The 19,747-nt window shown below is 40.3% G+C and overlaps 1 protein-coding gene across 1 annotated transcript; it reads left to right on the top strand.

Moving 5' to 3' along the window:
• Positions 1-17,081: 17,081 nt before the first annotated feature.
• LOC113290818 (transcription initiation factor TFIID subunit 11-like) lies at positions 17,082-17,555 on the top strand. The gene has a single exon (XM_026540411.1). The coding sequence runs from the start codon at positions 17,082-17,084 to the stop codon at positions 17,553-17,555; it is 474 nt and encodes a 157-aa protein (XP_026396196.1).
• Positions 17,556-19,747: the final 2,192 nt, after the last annotated feature.

Genomic DNA, 19,747 nt, shown 5'->3' on the forward strand with positions numbered 1-19,747 from the left:
AACAAGCTCATATTTCTCAATTCTCAGATAATTAATGCTCCTAGACAGCATGCCTGCTAGTATAGAGCCATCAATTAATTATCTCTAATCGTTAACTGAATATTCAACAATATTCTACGATTCTTCGTAATATTTCATCACTTCAAATCGTGGTTCTTCCTAGCAGAATTCCACGAGTTAGTGATAAACGTTCAACGAACGGGCATCTGAGCCGCTATCGAGTAAGCCCCGACCAAAATGGTGCGAGTGTACTCAGCAATAATGTACAAACGAGCACCTGAATGCGCAAACGAGCATTCCAAAACACGAAGGAACGATGAACCTATGCAAAATAGGAAGAAAAAAATAATAATAAAATATTAGCAAAGGCGCTAGGGGACTGGGCCCACCAACCGACCAGTCACGCCGTGGCCAGCCCACGCCCAATTCTATATTTTATCATACTTTGTTATTTTTCCCTGATCTCATGAAACTCTCTTCATTCGAGCAAATCTCCTTCATTTCAAGGAAACTCCCCAGTCTCATGGCTTTTCCTCGCATCAAAGAAATAAAATAATTAGGAAAGGCGTCATGGGACTAGGCTCACTAGCCGGCCGGCCATGCCCTAGCCGTGGCCGGTCTCACACCTCATGGTTCCTTATTATTTTTTTATTTATCTCATCCCATGAAAATTCCCTGATTTCATGATATTTCCCTAAACTCATGAAAATTATGTAAAATTAGGGAGAAAACGCACGGGACCGGGCGGCTTGGCCGGCCGGCCATGCCCTAGCCGTGGCCGGTCCCACACGCTCTTGTCTCATTATTTTAATATTATTTGTTTCCCTCATCCCATGGAAACTCTTTCAGTTCAAGGAAATTCCCTAGTTTCAGCAAACTCCTTGAATTCATGAAATTTCCTTCAAGTCATGAAAATAATATAAAATTAGGGAAACTCGTGGGACCGGGCCCTAGACGGCCGGTCATGCCCTAGACAGTCCCACACGCCCCTTATTTTATTATTATTATTTTTTATGTTTCTCTCATCTCATGGAAACTCCTTGATTTCAACAAATTCCTTGGTTTCAACAAACTCCTTGATTTTATGATATTTCCCTAAAATCATGAAAAATATTATAAAATTAGAAAAAGTGCCTTGGGACCGGGCTCTTTGGATGGCCGGACATGCCTTGGCCATAGCCGGTCCCACACTTCATGATTCCTTCATTATTTCATTATTTATTCCTTCACCTCATGAAGTTTTCCTGGTTTCAGCAAAAATCCCTGATTTCTTCATATTTTCTCAAAATGTTGCTCAAACGCGCATCAGAAAATATCGAAACTCTTAGGACTGAGACACGGACATTATGGGGACACGGGCATGTCTCCTTGACCGACCAAGGCCGGCCCTGAGGCTTGCAAAAAGCCGGTCCCACGTGTTTTAACAATTTTGACCTAATTTGCTCAATCGCTCATATTGGGTCCAAACTCTTCTCAAACAACTTGGATAAATTTGCTCAAACGACCATCAGCTGGTCCCATGATCACCAAGGGCCGGTCTCATGCCCCCTTGGTTGGTCCCTCATCCCTGCATAATCAGGTTTTACTACCTAACGCTCACATGAGCATTATTTCAATAAATGATGAAACCAACATTTAATCATATTTTCACGAAGTCTTCAAGAGACTTTGGTATTTTTACTCACTTGAGCATCTGGGCGCTACATGGTCGATTCATCATCCCATGTAGCCGGTCCCTCCTTCATTTCATGAATGATTTTCAATAAATCATCAATTTATCATCAATTCAGCAGTTGATCAAAATTAGGGTTTCGAATCCAAGGTTCATAATTCTAATAATTTTATGTTGATCCCATGATCAACACCCTAATTAGTTATTCTCGGTTCAGCTGCCAGTATTTTAAATTTATCTTGGTCTTATTACCAATGATTCCTCAAACGAGCAACATATATTCAAATGAGCAACATCTGCTCACACCAAAGAATATTGGTCCAACTATTAATATTCAACAATTCATCAAATGGGCAACATATGCTCAGATGAGCAATATTTGCTCAGATCAAGGGATATTGGTTCAACTATCAATATTCAACGACTCAGAACAATATTTGTTCATTTTAGGTATCAACATTTATTCGACAATGTATTTTTGTCTCAGCAGACATGTTCAAATCATGATTCTCAGAATATTTGCAAATCACGTTCGACTCAGCAATACAAGGACTCATCGTCCTATAAAGTCAGCAACTGACTCCACGAGATGTCAATCATATCACATGGGACGATATTAACTAGGTTTTTGGTCTGGAGATCTAAGAAACGTGTGTTCATGCACACTATGAGAATGTGAGCAAGTCGTGCAATCAGTTGAAGGATTTAGCAAAGTAGTGGATGGAAAATAAACCAAGTATCCGCACGATGAGCAACTGGTTTTGACACGATTTCCCACTTCCCCACTCTTTGACTTCAACAACTTTCACACTTCATGGGATCAAGGTGTTTACAATTCCAGCAATATAAATAAGTCTCTGAATCCTGATTGAAACAGACAAGAATTTCTCGACAAGTTCATACAGACAATCTTTCGTCTACACGAACTCATCGTCTGAGCAATCACTCTCAACTGAATAAATTCTATCATTCAAAACTTTCTTACGCAGAAAATATAACACACCTACAATTTCAATCACCATTGATATCACACATTTCTCAGCTTTCCTCCTACAGATCGACTCATCCTCTCTTGTGACCGAATTGACTCTGGAATGACCATTGTCTTGGTTTAGTTCGGAGTCCTACAGATTGATCTCTCGAACTTAAAGCACTCCCTTCTTGCAGTGCATCTGTGTGAGTTTGAGCATTTGCTCGGTTCAAGGAGTCTCCTCTGCACGGTCATCTCCTCGATTCCGTAAAAACCAGAAAATCGTTTTTCCCCATCTACAGATTGGCGACCACAGTGGGAGATCATTCTCTCGGTTGCAATCTCAGTATTCACAAAGATGGCTGGTCTTAGGTGTGGGTTAGTTACAGGTTCCAACGCAAACGACGCTAGCATTAGAAATAATAACAATGAGGATATCCCGGAAACCATTTCGGCCTCTAACACTGACGGTGGTGATGTTATTCCTCCTCACGCTAACATGGAAGGTCACCCACTGTTCTTCCGACACCCTGAGGAAGTCAAGGGGAATCCACCACCTACCATGGCTGATCTCATCAAGGTGCAAGAGACTCTTGCAAAGAATCAAACTGACATGGCTGCAACACAGAAGGAGCTATTCAATTATCTCAAGACTCTCACTGACAAGATGTCAGAGAATACTCAAGGAAAAGGAAAAAAAAAAGGAAATATCCTCAGATGATGATCCTGAAGTAGTTCCAATTCATACAGTGGATGAAAACGAAGTCCGCAAAGCTGCAAACAATTCATTAGCAAAGGAATCATCAAATTTCATTACTCGGGAAGATTTGGAACGCCTCTTGGAGAACCATGGAAAAGACAATACGTCACATATCCATCGTCACTAACCTCCATACCCTGCTGCTATGCAAAGGATTCTTCTTCTAAAAGGTTATACCTATCCAACCTTCACTTTATATGACGGAACAGTCAATGCTCGGGAGCATGTTTTTCGGTTCCTGGAATACTTGGGAGAACATGAGCATAACCATGTTGTTCGCCTCAAAGAATTTTCAAAATCCTTGAAAGGCAGGGCATACACAAGGTACAACAACATCGCAGCAGGAACTATCAAAAATTGGGGAGAAATGATTAACGCTTTCTACAGAAAGTACTTCTTTGTGTCAGAGCAAGTTACTCTCTCTGATCTTGGAAGAATGTTTCAGAGGAACAATGAACATCCCAATGACTACGTGAAAAGATTCGGAATCCAGGACCTGGACTGTCATGATCCAAACGTCATGGAGCAACAACTTGTAGACTTGTGTATCAACGGCATGATCCCGGTCTACATAGCTTTGTTGGAAAATCTTCGTTTCCATACCTTCTCAGAGCTTCATGAAGAGGCGAAAATATCGACAACTACTGCACCCGCCTTACTGGAAAGAATAAAAGCCACAAGGCTGAAGAACCGCGAGACGGTCGAGGTAGCAGGCGTCTGATCAACAAGCTGTAAAACCTCCATCCTTTCACAAATGCTGTCGCAGAAGGGAGCAAACGGAAATCCAAACCACCGCGCAATCATACCTCAGCTCCTTCAAAAGCACAAAGGAAGGATAAGCAAGATGCACAAGCCCCTGACCAGCGCACAGAGGCTCCTGATCAAGATGTACCTGACTTTCTCTTTTTCATTAAAGAGGTGATCGAACTCTTGGATGCTTGGATCCAAGATGGTGCCATCAAGTTTCCATATGTTAAGAAAGAACCGACTGAAGAAGACATGGAAAGTCCTCGTTACTGCCGCTTCCACAGGTTCGTCAATCATCCCACAAGTAACTGCAGAGTCTTAAAATGCATATTCAGGGAAAATGTTGAATCGGGAGAGCTTAACTTGGGGACTAAAGAAGTACACAAAGATCCTCTCCCAGTCAGGACTTTCTCCATCTCTGAACAACCAGTCAAAGAAGCAGTTCAGTCGTTGATCGAACATGTCTGCGAATTGCTCTATCTTTCGAAGGCGCAGAGGGGAGACATGTTCATGGCTCTGAACCACATAGTGTCTGGGAAACGTCTACGGATTCCATAAGTACCTCCTGAATCCCCAGCCACTGACAAGGAAATGTATGACGGGGGAATGCTCACCACAGTGCATGTTAAAGAAAACGAATTCAAGAGAGCATTTGTTGATGTTGGCACTGCCATCAATATCATTCCTTTGAAAACTCTCAGAGTCGATGGCATTACTCGACAAGAAGCTACACATGCTCCCATGTCAATCATAGATCACGAAGGGACACTCAGAGATGCATACGGCCACATCACCCTCAAGGTTAGAGAGAATTAGTTATGCACTTAGGCCAAGTTTTATATAATCCGGGAAGATCCAGGATATGACATGATTCTTAGACAACCTTGGATTCGTACCGAAAAAGTGACCCTAATACCTTCGATTGAAGAAAGCTCTGACTCAGAAGAAATAGAAGATACTCCATCATTCGAGCATCTGGAGGAAGTTAAAGCCTTGGTGGAATTAGCATAGAAACCTGGAGAAAGTGCACATTCTTTCATCAAAAGGTTCCGTACTCAGGCAAGTCTGATTCCTCTTCATGCGCCTATACTACCAATGTTTAATTATGTTGTTCTGGTTCGAGGAATTCTTCCCACTAACAACTTAGCAGTAGCAAAGAGATACGAGTGGATAGCTTCACCACGACAATATTACACCAAATGGTTGAATACAGAGTTTCTGCAAACTGAGCATTCTCTCAAAAGATTTATTGCTGAAGACATGGCTACGCATGACAGATAGTATGCTGGATACTCCCCTCTGCACTTATGTACATATGTGCCGCAAGCATGGAATCCCATTACACGAGGAATTCCGAATCAACAGAAAATATTCAAGGTGCGGACGACCAAGCCTAACAAATTCAAGGAAGGAGATTTAGTTCTTAAAACAACTAAGCGTGATCTCTATTATTCAAGAAGCTCCAATTGGGAAGTACCTTTCATGGTTGCAAGATCCATAACTGGAGGCTACTACAAACTTATCAACCCAGATGGCAGGACCATGCCCGTGATCCATGAGAATTGTCTTAAGGCATTTGACACCTGAAATTGCTCAGCATTTGAGGTACTAGGCGTTTGATCATTCATGACGTCTGGGATTTGACATTTAGGATTTTCTTTCATTGTATTTCAATTTCTCCAAAACGTTTGCAATACTTGCATTCAGTATTTGAATTCAGCAATTTATCGAAGTTCAGTTCACTTTGCTTAAAGAAAATCTCTATCAAACCCAAAAGAAAATCCTCAATCACCTACAAATCCAAATCCAATCAATATCAAAACCAAAATAAAACCTCACATCTCTCAGAAGTTCAGAAGTTCAAGAGATTATGAAAAGAAATCAAAGAAAGTCAGCAAAGAAAGACTTTTTCTCCTCTGTATCCTTCGAGATTTACAAAGCCACCTTTTTCAGGTTCAGCACCTCAGTCAGCTTAGCAATCTTTTCCTCCTTCTCCATCATAGCATTATTGGTAAAGGGTATGTTATTCTCGCGTGAGTCCTTAATAGCATTTATTTTCTTACGAAGCCACTTCACGTTGAATCCAAGTCTTTCAGAATTCTCCAATTTGAACTCCAAATTAAAGAGTACATATAGAGTCACAGTATTTCTGGCCCTGGCGCATATATCACTTACAACACGTAAGATGACACTTACTTGCATTGTTAAAGCATAATCACATCCAGGATCTCTAGTAACGATGATGTGACCAAACTTCCTCCATATCTTCTCCTACAAGCCTGCATATCCAATAGGAACGTTGAATCCACCAACTAGTTCATGATACGGGAGTGAGGCATCAAATTGAGGATCAAATGAAACTCTTGCACCTGGATATTCATGCACTACTATGCGATTCTCAATTACTGGAGCAACTTTTACGGTCATGGCAACAGTTTCTTCAGTCTCCTCTGCTTGTGGATCAGTTTCTTCTATTACTGGAGTGACAACAATTGAAGTTTCCATAACTTCAGTGACAACTCTCTCATGGCCTTGAAGTTCAGGGATGGTTGTCTCTTCATCAATAACTCCAGGTCTGCTTGAATTATCCTTATTGGTTTCAGTATCCTCAACTTCGGCATTTGGCACCTAATACGAAGATTACATGAGGTTAGAGCAATCTAAACATGGAAACTAAATGGTATCATAAAATACAACATACAAGCATCCCAACATCATAAAAATTCATCATTATGCACTCAATACACGAACAAATAGCGTGAAAGTCATGAAACACGTTTTTACGACAAGCTCATCTGAAGAGATTTTACTCTGACCTGTACAAGACGATGCACTGGGATCAATCTACAAGTAATATGAGGATGAGTTATATACCATTCTCTTCGTATTGATGTTCTCTATGACATATCAAAATTTCATAACAATCCGATGAACGAGCAAAGATATGTGGTCAAAACATTGGACAACATGCAGTCTGAAAAAGTTCTGAAAGTCTTCTGGAAGTTTACTGTTTCGCATTTTTCAGGTCCTAAACATGCTCAAAACTTAAAAAGATTCTTGAAAAAATATCGGAAATTTTCCGGGCTTGAAGATACGTATGCATATCTTGAAAATCCGACTTCAGGCGAAGATTTTATGACGTTTTTGCTAAAAGACTGAGTTCTGAATTTTCAGGTGACGTATTTCGGCAAAGTTTTTTGTATATGCACATGTATTCTCGTTCATTCATTCATAAATCAACAATTTTATGCTTCCATGGATAAAATTCAATGGAAATATTTACTTGAATGGTTTCTGAAACGTTCGAAGAATCAGAATTGCCCGTGTCAACATCAAGAGTCTCATTACTTCCATTCGATTTTGAACCCTGGGAGTTTTCTTTATCTCCACCATCCGATGATGAACGAGCATCAGAACTCTCCACTTCCTTGGCGACATCGTCCTTGACATATTCTCAAACAATTAGCATTTTATCTACGAAGCATCATATTTGGTTATGTGGAGGAGTACTCACGTCATTCTCTTCTTCAACGCTCAAGACAGAAACCGTCTGCCCAGCAGCGGAGAATTGAAGACCATCAATACTTGATGGAGCAAAGTTCTGTAACCAAATAACGGATGTTGGTTTACGATCCTAGTAATACGGATAAGAGAAAGTCACGGCGGAGAATATTGACAACTCACTAAGGAAACAACTGGGGACTTTATGGTGTTAGGTAACAACTTACAATTCTTGTTACTGCCTTCTCCACCGTGAATGACTGTTTCTTCTTCGGAGAAGTTTACTTCGATTCGAGGTCTCACAGTACGACCGTCCTGCAAAAGAAAATTGATGCGATAATTAAAAGCAGTTATTTTAATCTTATGAAGAATATGTAAAATATACATACTGGTGAACATCCTGGAGATGCCTTTCGCTTATCGCCGCCAGAGATGGGTTTCAATCTTGGTCGAGAAGCAATCATATCATCAGAAGGAGTCTCTTTCACTAAAGGTTGGCCAACCATTACAAAATCGTGTAAACTCTCAAGCTGCTGATCCCAAAAGTCTATGTAACCTGGACTTACATATGTGATTCGTTCAGAACAAGGAAACCAGTAAGAACCTCCTTCCACACGTGTGCGATCTAAACAGGTCTTAAGCTGTTCCACTGATGGTTTCCTTCTTCGAAAAGTTGGAACATTGGTCCATACCCATCTGACGAGCTGCTCTATCGATGTTGTATTCCTCTACTGAAAAGTCTCCGTATATTGCTGATATCAAGTGACCTGGAGTACAACTCAACATGAAGGATCTTTCGCCATCGTTCAATTCAACACCAGATTTCAAAGTCATACTTTCTTCAGTATTGAAAGTTTCCAACTGAGAAACATAATAACGAACTAGCACCCAGGGACGGAAATTAAATTCAGATTGATTGTCTAACACATCGATGAGACGTGTCTTGGATTGAGGTTTCTTTGTAGACCAGCGCATAATCCTGGCATTATCCTTCTCAGGAAAAATACGACGAGAATCAGCAGCATTCAGCCCCTGCAAGATATTACGAGGAATAGGTGCATAATTCTTGAAGCGCTCCCACATCAAGGCCTGGAGAAACATCTTATTGGCGTAGCGTTCAATCTCCATAAAGCCATTCGAAACGCTGGAGTCTATGACCAAGGAGTCCGGGTTAGAGTACAAAGAACCCAAGAATAGACTACCTATGAGAAGTTGTTCACCTTGAGACATATTAATGGCAAAAGGGATTACAAACGGCTTTAGCAAAGTTTCGAGGTCTTCAAACACGTCCCTGGACAGCCATAAACACAAGAAAGCAACAATAGATAACATACCGTCAGGTTCCTCAAGAAGGGTATCTCTTGGCGACCAGTGTGTTAACCAGTGGGCGTAACAACCTTTGCCAGACGCCTTATTAATTCTCTCCATCTCAACTGTCAAGATGTTGGAAACTGCTGTCTCCCCTGCTAAAAGCTCTTCAGGGAAGTTACCCGTGATTGGGAGGTGCAACAAAGCAACTACATCCTCCAAAGTAATAGTAAACTCTCCCCATCTGCATACGAAGGTATGAGTTGGAATGCACCAGTGAGCAAGTAGAGCTACAATACCTCGCGCATCAAGAAAAATGAACAAATCTCCATATGCTTGGATAGCCCTGGTCACCTGTGCTCTATCCAACATGGCTCTAACACAAGGAAAACCCAGCATATGTCTCGTCCACCCAGAGAATTTTTATAAAGGTCGTCGAGAAAGATTGAATTATATAATCGACGCAAGAAAAAGTCCTCATTCAAGAAAAAATCGAATAGCTGCTCGAGGAGTCACTAATTGTTTCTGAACAACCACTCTGGGATTTATCAGAAGGCGAAATGCTGGAGATTGAAGACGTTTTTCAGTTCCCTGCTGAACCGCGAAAAACGCATCATCTATATTTGGAACGTTTTTGAGCCCAAGAGTTTCTTCTTCTTCTTCACCAGCGGAGGTCTCATCCATACACATATCGTCTCTGGAGGCATCATTTTCCTAGGAGCCAAACATTATTTCATAATATTGGAGGCAACTGAACGTCTTTGCGAAGTAGCCGTAATGTGTGCAAACATATTTCAGAATATTGTCATACAAGACGCAAACTTCGACAATATGATGAAGCTACACAATCTGACAACAAAATATTCATGCAGGTATCTACAAAATTGGTAATCCTTAACTCTTACCTCTTTACGATTCCACTAACAGTAGTGATTGTGATACAAGAGTTAACACTTCAAAACTCACTTGTTTCTTCAAACCTACAAAGTGAGCAAAACTTTAGTTTTCGAAACTTGGTTTTTCATAAAATCATGAACATAATTTCTACTTTGTGAACGTTCACCATTGAGTTATGAAAAGTTCACACCAAGGCGATATTTCATCATAAATAATTGTCTACTTTTAATGATTACTCAAAATCAAAATTTGACTTTTCCAACTAAATAATATTCATGTATATAAAAAACAAGTGATTTACTCACGTACTCTTTTAAAAAATATATATGTATATATATATATATATATATATATATATATAATATTTTTTAACGTGATGTAAAACTCACGTGAAAAAAAAATCGTGAATATTTCACGGTTTTAACAAAAAAAAAAGAACTTTCTCCTTCGTACTATCCTTCGTCTTTGAAACGAAGGTTTATTCCGATTTTATGAAAACTCATACATCAAGATAAAATTTTGGTTTTCACGAAAGCTCATAGAAAAAATTATATCACTAGACACGGGTCTATATATATATATATATATAAAATCTCTCCTAAGTCAGGGATTATTGCTAGCTTCTTAAACTAACGATCGAGCGAACGTACGTTTCTAAAACAAGGGTTTTCTACAAAACTCACGCCTATATATGCACATGTATATATGATTTTAAACATGAACAAAGCATGAACAATTCATGAATCAGCAAAAAAAATATCTTACCTGGTCGGTGTTGGTCGGAATGTGGTCGGACGGTGGTGGCGACGGTCGGACGGCGACGGAGCTCCGGCGAAGTTTTCTCCTGATTTCCTCTACTGCTTGCATGAAGGAGGTGAGAGGATGAAGGTGGTGGCCTGTTATGTGTGGAGGAGAAATAAAAAAAGGTATTTATTCCCTTTTATATCAAATTTTATTTCCAAAACCTAATTCCACAAGGATTCCCTTTTAGGACCGGACCCGTGAATCCTAAATCGACCAAGGTTCCATCACCAAATCAGCGGTGATATACCAATTTATGCTAATTAGACGATGTTCTATCATGCAATTGGGATCTTCGTTCAAGCCATGGTTCGCTCGTGCAATCGAAAATCCGGTAACACCTTATCTTATGACTAAGTTCAATTACTTATTTCGTCTATAACTAGAAAATCACCATCCAGTGCTGGCTGAGGAACATGAATGTCCCTCACTAAGCAGGGGACTTAATGTAGATGGTGGATTTTCGACAAATGCTAAAAGCATAAAACCATAATCTTACATATTCCTGATCCAGCAATCAGATGAGTATTGAGGCTCATGTCTCTCATTAAAGCATGAAAACTCATGCCACAAGAGTCTCTGACTGAGTATATTGTCTCTCAGAGCAAACATGAATATGCAGTCTCTCAACTGAGGCAATGGCACATTTCATGAATAATGAGCAATTTCAGTAATCACTTCTATATAGAATCAAACGATTGGACGGCTCCTAGACAACTGCCTGCTAGTATAGAGCGATAACGTCTTTAGGATGTAACAATGTTTTCCCTGACCATATAAAAAGAAATATGACGCTTCAACTAGCTCATATCGCACAATCCTTAAATAATTAATGCTCCTAGACAGCGTGCCTGCTAGTATAGATCTATCAATTAATTATTTATAGACATCAAATTCATTAACTGAATCCTAGAAAACATTCTACATTCTTCATAATATTTCATTACTTCAATTCATGGTTCTTCCCAACAGAATTCCATGGGTTAGCGATAAATATTTAACGTACGGGCATCTGAGCCGCTATCGAGTAAGCCCCGACCAAAATGGTGCAAGTGTACTCAGCAATAATACACTAACGAGCACTTGAATGCACAAACGAGCATCCGAAAATACGAAGGAATGATGAACCTATGAAAAATAGGAAGAACACAAATAATAATAAAATATTAGCTAAGGCGCTAGGGGACCAGGACCACGGCCGTCCGGTCATGCCCGTGGCCGGTCCCATGCCTCTTTCTTTATTTTATCATATTTTATTATTTTTCCTTGATCTCATGAAAATCCCTTCATTTGAACAAAATTCTTTCATCTCATGAAATTCCTTGATTTCGTGATATTTCCTTCACACCAAGGAAATAATAAAATTAGGAAAGGTGTCGTGGGATCGGGTATACTAGCCGGCCGGTTATTCCTAGTTGTGGCAAGTCCCACACCTCACAATTCTTATTATTATTATTTCCTTGATCTCATGAAGTTCCTTGATATCATGATATTTCCCTCAAATGATGAAAATAATATAAAATTAAGGAAAAGCTCACGGGATCGGGCCCTAGCCGGCCGACCATGCCCTAGCCGTGGCCGGTCCTACACGCCCCTTATTTTATTATTATTATTTTATTTTATTTTAATAAATAGTGCCACAGAGGGCTTTTATTAGAACAAACGAAAGAGTACATTACACAAAAATTATTGGTAGCCTAGCAACAAGCTGGGCACCAATAGTTTTTTGAATAGGTATGCCTATTCTATGAAAAAGAGACCCCCAACCTTGTGATTTGCATCATGGCTTGCGAGGCAGTTCGCCAGTCTTTTTAAGAAATTGCACGTTTCCTCGCCTAATTCTTCTAAGGTTGTAAACACCAACACTCCGAACTCGTAACAATGTGTTGTGCATTTTTCCAAGTACTTCTTACGTTTATGGGCAACGACAGTAGAGATAGCATGCCCTGGATAAAAAATATAGTTACTAGCATTGGTAAATGGGGATACACCAGTCACGTCAAAGCAAACGTCATGACCGTTAATCCAATTGTAAACAAGAATGTCTGCGGGTCTTGAGGCGTTAGCATCGGACAAAAAAAACATAGAAACTTCTTTACGAGCTGCGACGCCCTCTTTGTAGCAAATATCAAAGACATCTCGCACTGAGTCGTGTCTGAATTTGTTTCCAATCTCTTTAGCACAATGAATGGCATGGTCTCAAGCTATCCTCGTCGAAAAGGGGTATACCCATGCGGTATTTAAGAACTGACCTGAATTGTCGAGGCCCAATTGTTTGGTGAAGGCCGGAGATGGGGATGGCCTTGGGGAAGTCCAATGCGTGTTCGGTTCGATTGCATTGCCAGAGGATAGCTTCACGATCAGAGAAAGAGTACTTGGTGGGCAGGTCTCTCTTGACCACATCAAAGTATTTTGCTGCCAAAGACTTCATAAACTGGGGGGCAGCATCATTGATGTTGAAATCGAGAGGAGAAAGGCCACAAGTTTGAGTGTATACCTGCAGGGCATGTTGGTATCGCTGACATGAATCAAAAGTGGTAATACCTTGAATAATGGTTGCCTGTAAATGTTGGGTCTGAGCACATGATGCCAGGAAACAGTACCGAGAGGTATCAGTCATTGTATAAATTCCCAAACCGCCGTCTTTAATGGTCATACTTGAAAAACGTTGTTGAACCACACCATAACCTGCACCGTCGCCTACAATCAAACGCCTCAGATATTGGTGTAATTGATTGTCGTATTCTGATGTGGCTGCCTGTAGAGACAATGAGCTTGTCGTACGCATGGTGAAGTATAGCCTAGACACCCCTGTACAGTTGCGCAGTAAAAGCAACTCGCTTTGTGGATCCTGCAACTTATTGATCTTATGAATGAGTTGTGTTGTCTTCGGTACTCTGTCAAGAACATACTGCTACAGAATTGTTGGTCTAGGATAATGGGGCCGCCTAGGATCTTGACACCTTGTGCTGGTTTACTGATGTCTGCCGGAAAACACCCATATCTTCTCTTCTTGGATCAACAGCAGGCCAGAATAACTCGGTCTTGTTAATATTCATGTGCAGTCCTCTGGACGGTCCTTCGTCTTGGATAATCTATAGTGCGCACTTCGAGAGTGTCACCTACGATTGTTCCGTAGTCTAAGTACCAAGCATGGAGGTCAAGAGTGCACTCTGTGGGTGAAGAATTAACACAAAGAGCAATGGGCATAAGGGGTCACACTGTTGAACACCCTTGGAAGAAGACAACACCGAGCCATTATAGTACAGTCTTGCAGGTTTAGAGTAGCAAAACTCAACCCTGTTGGAGATGCTTGCGCACATGGTTCTGACTTCTTTGATCATTACTGACCTATCCACAAGATTAAAAGCGTTTGTAAAGTCTACAAGCAGCATACACTTATCATTGTGGTGGCCATGTAGCTCAAGCAGGTTGTTTGCTGAGTGTAAAATCGCTTCTCCCCCCACAAAGAATACCCACTCCGAATTGGTGATTGCCAAGATATCTGGACATGTCTTTACACACGGCAGAAGCATCTAACTTGGAGCAAAGTCGTCGCCATATTGTGCCCACAACGATGGGTCGTAATCCACCTCCGGGCTTGAGCAACGGCGTCAGAGGAGCACTAGCTATCTATTCTCCAAGGATAGTAGGGCATGAACCGGATAACATTAAATTGACAACAGTACAACCGACTGTAACAAATCATCGGCCACTGCTGTGGCCGGCCCACTGATGGAATCAAGCAAATGCTGAGCCCTGAGACCGTCCCTACCACAGGAGGTTCATTTGGGGAATCTTTTGAGCGCCTGTAGGACAGTCTTGGAATCGACAGATAATGCAGGTACAAGAATGTTGTCAATGGGAATTTTTGGAGATGGTAAAGGAGGGTGTTTTTGCTGGAGCTCATATAATGTATCAGGGCTTGATGGATCTACTCCATTTGATGACAAGACTCGAATTGCGGCAGTGTAGTGACCCTGATTTAAGTTCCGTGTACAGGCTTCGAGATTGGAGTCTTTTTTCTTCTTCTTACTAGAAAACTGTCTGCGTTGGTTATTTGGCCTTGATATGTCAAGTAGTTTATGTACCAAAGCTAAACATCCATCCGGTGCTCTCCAAGTGACCAAAGCCTGATTGATGGCTGCTATTTGTAACCTCTTCCTCGTGCCGGATCGTTCCTCCGCAGAACTTTTGGGGACATACAAATTCAGGATGCATATAGGAAGAAGTAATAACTGTAGCCAAGCACTTACCTCTCCTGGCTGGGATACCACCTTGTCCAGGGCTGCTTTGAAAGTTCTGGAAAATTGCAATCTACACTGCGGAGGGATGCTTACTGTGGTTTGTATCCGTCTCTGAAATATTTGGTCAAGCATCTCCACAGTGAGAATGTCAGCAGCACCACCAACATTAGATGTATCCACATTATCATCATTGTTAGCATGTGGTTTTATAATGTCATGAATCAAAAAATTAGTACCAGTTCCATTCCAGGGACCAGCGACAATGTCACCACGATGACTGTCATCATGACAAGATTTTCTCCATGCATATGTACGTAGGAATTTTGTGCACAGCTACCGCAACATGTCCTCACTAGTACAAAAATGGCCTTTAGCCACGCCAGATATAAATTTCCCTGTCACACCTTTTTGGTTTTGGCGTGTCTATAGGGTATACTTCTACCCTATAGACATGCCATGTTCAATGGGCGTGTTAATATAAGTGCTTTCAGCCACGCCAGGGCTAGTAACGTGTCAAAATATCAACCGTTTAGTCACGTTAACTTTAAATTTTTGATTGGGCGTGTTTATAGACCAGCCTATGGACACATTAGGTAGTTGTGGCGTGTCCAAAAGGTTAGTCACGCCATTTAAGGTGTGGTTTTAAAGTTGGTTCATTAGACACGCTAGTATATGCGTGTCCATAGTGTACGATTGATTGACACGCCAGTATATGCGTGTCCATACTGTACGATTTATAGACACGCCAGTATATGCGTGTCCATAGTGTACGATTTATAGACACGCCAGTATATGCGTGTCCGTAGTGTACGATTTACAAACACGCCAAATTCAAAGTGTGGCCAAAAAGTTCTTCTTTGGACACGCTAGTATATGTGTGTCCATAGTGTGCGTTCTATAGAAACACCGATTTTATAGCGTGGCTAAAAAGTTCGTTTTGAAAAAATTAATAAAAAGCTTTTGCCCATATTCGAACTCATGACCTCGAAGGAGTTAGGTAACGTATCAATCCACCAAGCTGCGCATCTTTAGATGTTTAAAGTTAGTGTTTTGAAAAAACTAAACTGGTTCAACTACTCAACATTTTAATAAACACACCAAATTCAAAGTGTGGCCAAAAAGTTCATTTTTTGGACACGCTATTATATGTGTGTCCATAGTGTGCGTTCGATAGACACACCGGTTTTATAGCGTGGCTAAAAAGTTCTTTTTGAAAAAATTAATAAAAAGCTTTTGTCCATATTCGAACGCATGACCTCGAAAGAGTTAGGTAACGTATCAATCCACCAAGCTGCCCATCTTTAGATGTTTATAATTAATGTTTTGAAAAAACTAAACTGGTTCAACTACTTAACATTTTAATAAACACGCCAAATTCAAAGTGTGGCCAAAAAGTTCCTATTTTGGACAAGCTATTATATGTGTCCATAGTGTGCGTTCTATAGACACGCCGGTTTTATAGCGTGGCTAAAAAGTTCGTTTTGAAAAAAATTAATAAAAAGATCTTGCCCACATTCGAACGCATGACCTCGAAAGAGTTAGGTAACGTATCAATTCACCGAGCTGCCCATCTTTAGTCTGCATAAAACAAAAAATTTCAATTAGACCCCAAATAGCGATCTCAAAGTTTGGTGACCTACCAACACCTCCCTTAATAGCAATTCTGAGAGAAGTAAAGGAAATAATGAGGATTAGGTGTTGAAAATAGGTCTTGACAGGGTAATGATGTTCATTAGGGTGAAGGGGCATGGCTTTGAATGGGCGTGGTAAACAAAGAGACATGACGGTTAACTAAGCGCCATAAATGGAATTGAATAGACTTAAATGGGTAGTTAATTAATGGAATAATTAGCAGAGGGGTTAATATTTTCAAGGTAATTCTCTACAGAAGAGGAAAAGTTTAGTTTTAGCAAATTAGTTTGAGAGAATGGCAGATTTTCCTGGCCAAAATCCATCAAACTCCGATGATAATCATCCCGTTGTTCCACCAGAAACGCCTGAATATTCCCAAGACAAATCACTTCTCCATTCTTTGAGTGTAATTGAGTTGCACAAATTGAGAGATGAAGCATGATCAGAGATTGATCGTCGTGTTCAAGAGCAATTACGTCAAAGAGAAGAAAAAGAAGAAGCTTCTCGTATCCGAAAAGAGCGAAGAATCAAGGCTCTCTACATTGCATGGCTACCCAAATTCTTAGATGGAAAAGTAGAAAAGATAAGGAAAAGGCAGAGAGGCATGCCAAAGTCCCAAGATATGGAAGTGCGACAGAGAGTGATTCTGAGGCTTCTGATGGATTTGAATATGTTGTGGAGGAAGTGAACACCAGTGACCTTGAATCTGATGCTGCAGAGAATAAACGCAATATGGATGCTTATCATGATGGGATATTGAAGAGACGATTCGAGTATGAACTTGCCAATCCCAAAATCTTTGCACGCACCATGAGTGAAGGTGATCCAAGCAAGGTAAGGGTAAGCAAACGAATTTCCATGGTAGATGATGAGGAAACTGAGAGTGACGAGGATGGAGAAGATGAGGACAGTGATGAAGCATCGTCATCCAGTGGAACATCACCTGCTTCATATGAAAGTGATGATGGTGAACGTTATGAAGATGAAGGACGGGATACTGACGAAGATGATTGGTGGTAATCTCTTCAGAATTACCATGAAAAGCTAGTTTTTCAGGCTTTGAAAAAAGCTTGAAAACGATCAACAAGTTTTTAACAAAACAGTTTTTCTGGTAATTTTTTTCCTTCCTTCCTTTTTTGATGTTGGTGAAGATGGTGTGAAGCTTCTTCTTCTGTTTTTGGTTGTAAATTCGGTCGGCTTTCTTCCTTTTTTGGTGGTGTTGAATTGAAAAGATGGAGTTATGCAGGGAAATTTTTTGGTTTAAAGATGTAAGGTTTGAAGTGGTTATGGTTTTTTTAGGTATGTTACAATGTTCAGTAGTTGCTAGAATTTGGGAACAAGTAAAGTGGAATTCAGCTTCTGGTTTGATATTTTGGTATTTTGAGACTGTGGTCGTTTGAGAATTAACTGATGAAATCTAGATGTAATGCTGAACTGAAACTTGGAAACCCTTAATGTAGCTTTTTATGAATTGGTTGTTGTTTATTTCAAGGATGTTTGAGTAAAGTTTGTACTTGTTTTTATTGGAATCAATATTATTTTGCAATAGTTTTATGTTTATGAGGGTAGTAAGAAATAACAAAGATCTGTAGATGATATAACTGCTAATAAGAATCACAATGAGTAGAGATGATTGATGAACACTACTATGATTGTTGCTTAGAGGGAGAAATTCTGAACAGTAATGATACACACACCGAAGGTGTGTCCCACGATCTGCACCGTAAAAAAATCCAAGGGCTTTTAGGGCGTCCCTGGGGGAGATTTGCAGGGGGTGGGGCCAAAGGTGGGGTCCACCACCAAATATCCTCTCACACCAAAATCTCGGTGCAGGTCACGGTGTAGGTTCTCGGTACACCAAACATTTCCGAATTCTGAAAACATGAACAAAGAAAAGGATGCACACGTCAGGATGACGTTGCAGAGCTCTCTCAGAGAAAAATATTTTTCCCATATTCAAACGCATGACCTCGAAGGAGTAAGGTAACGTATCAATCCACCAAGATGCCCATCTTTAGATGTTTAGATTGCAAAATCATTGCAATTTAGACACGAAATCTTAATTCTTCTCTTCTCTTTGGTTCGACGGCTCATTTAAATCACCAAAATCATTGCAATTGCAACTGTATTCACCTCACTAATCATACACAGTTCACTCTCATCACAAGAATCACAAGCAGCTCTGGCATCACTATCAGCATCACTAGCATTAAAAGAATCACAAGAGTCGCAAGCATCACTAGCATCACTTACATCACAGGAAACGAAAATTACACCCAAATCACTAGTTACTCTAATTTGGAAGCTGGTCACTCCCCTTCCATGGAAATCTCTCACCACAAGTTCAGTATCAAAGTTCAATCTACTGAAGTTGTCTTATTTGATCTGAAAAACAGAATTTCTTTCAATTGCAAGGAACCAAAGAATTTCCCCCCCTGCAATTCAAGATCTGGAAAATCAAAACCCAATCTAATTATGATTATGCCTATTCTCTACGCACCAATGTTGATCTTCTGAAGATACCCCATCTAGACCGATGCTCTAACTTTGATCCTAAGGCTGGCTGTGGATTAAAGCCTGACTATAACTACTCTCTGCAGCAAATCCTTCCCTTCTCTCTGAGAATTTCCAGGCATCTGATCAAATGAGGGAAATACTTGGAAAATTCCACTCTAATCTCTGGTATGAATCTGTCCATAACCATGTCTCAGCTCTTTGAAGGTAAGTCACTTCTCAACTCTAGTACTATATTGCATCCCCCAAATCATATTATAAGAATTCCCCTCTTCAGGAGAATATAGTATATTTATGTTACCTATCTCATTCATGCTACGTTTAACATTTCTACCTACTGGTCTTATTTTAAATCCTTTCTAATCTACTATGGAAAGCAGTGCACAATTTTATCTATTAACCTTAACAGCATGTTCAATTGCTTCAAGAAAAAAACCAGAAAACCAACTTTAACTTCACATACCACAATATTGTCTCATAATTTAATTACCATAATCAGTTTAACACCTGCATTTCTATAATTGTTGATTTAAGTCTTCATTATAATCCTCACTTCACTCAAAGGCATGCCTTAAAACCTACATGGATTGATATCTTTAGCATCTCCAGATGCATTTTCAGATGCACTTACAGCTTTCTTTACAGGTCTGGTTGCAGCAGCTCTAGGTACTCGGGCAAAAGCTCTAGAACTAACCCCA

This window comes from Papaver somniferum, chromosome 6 (assembly GCF_003573695.1).
Source record: "Papaver somniferum cultivar HN1 chromosome 6, ASM357369v1, whole genome shotgun sequence".
NCBI lineage: Eukaryota > Viridiplantae > Streptophyta > Magnoliopsida > Ranunculales > Papaveraceae > Papaver > Papaver somniferum.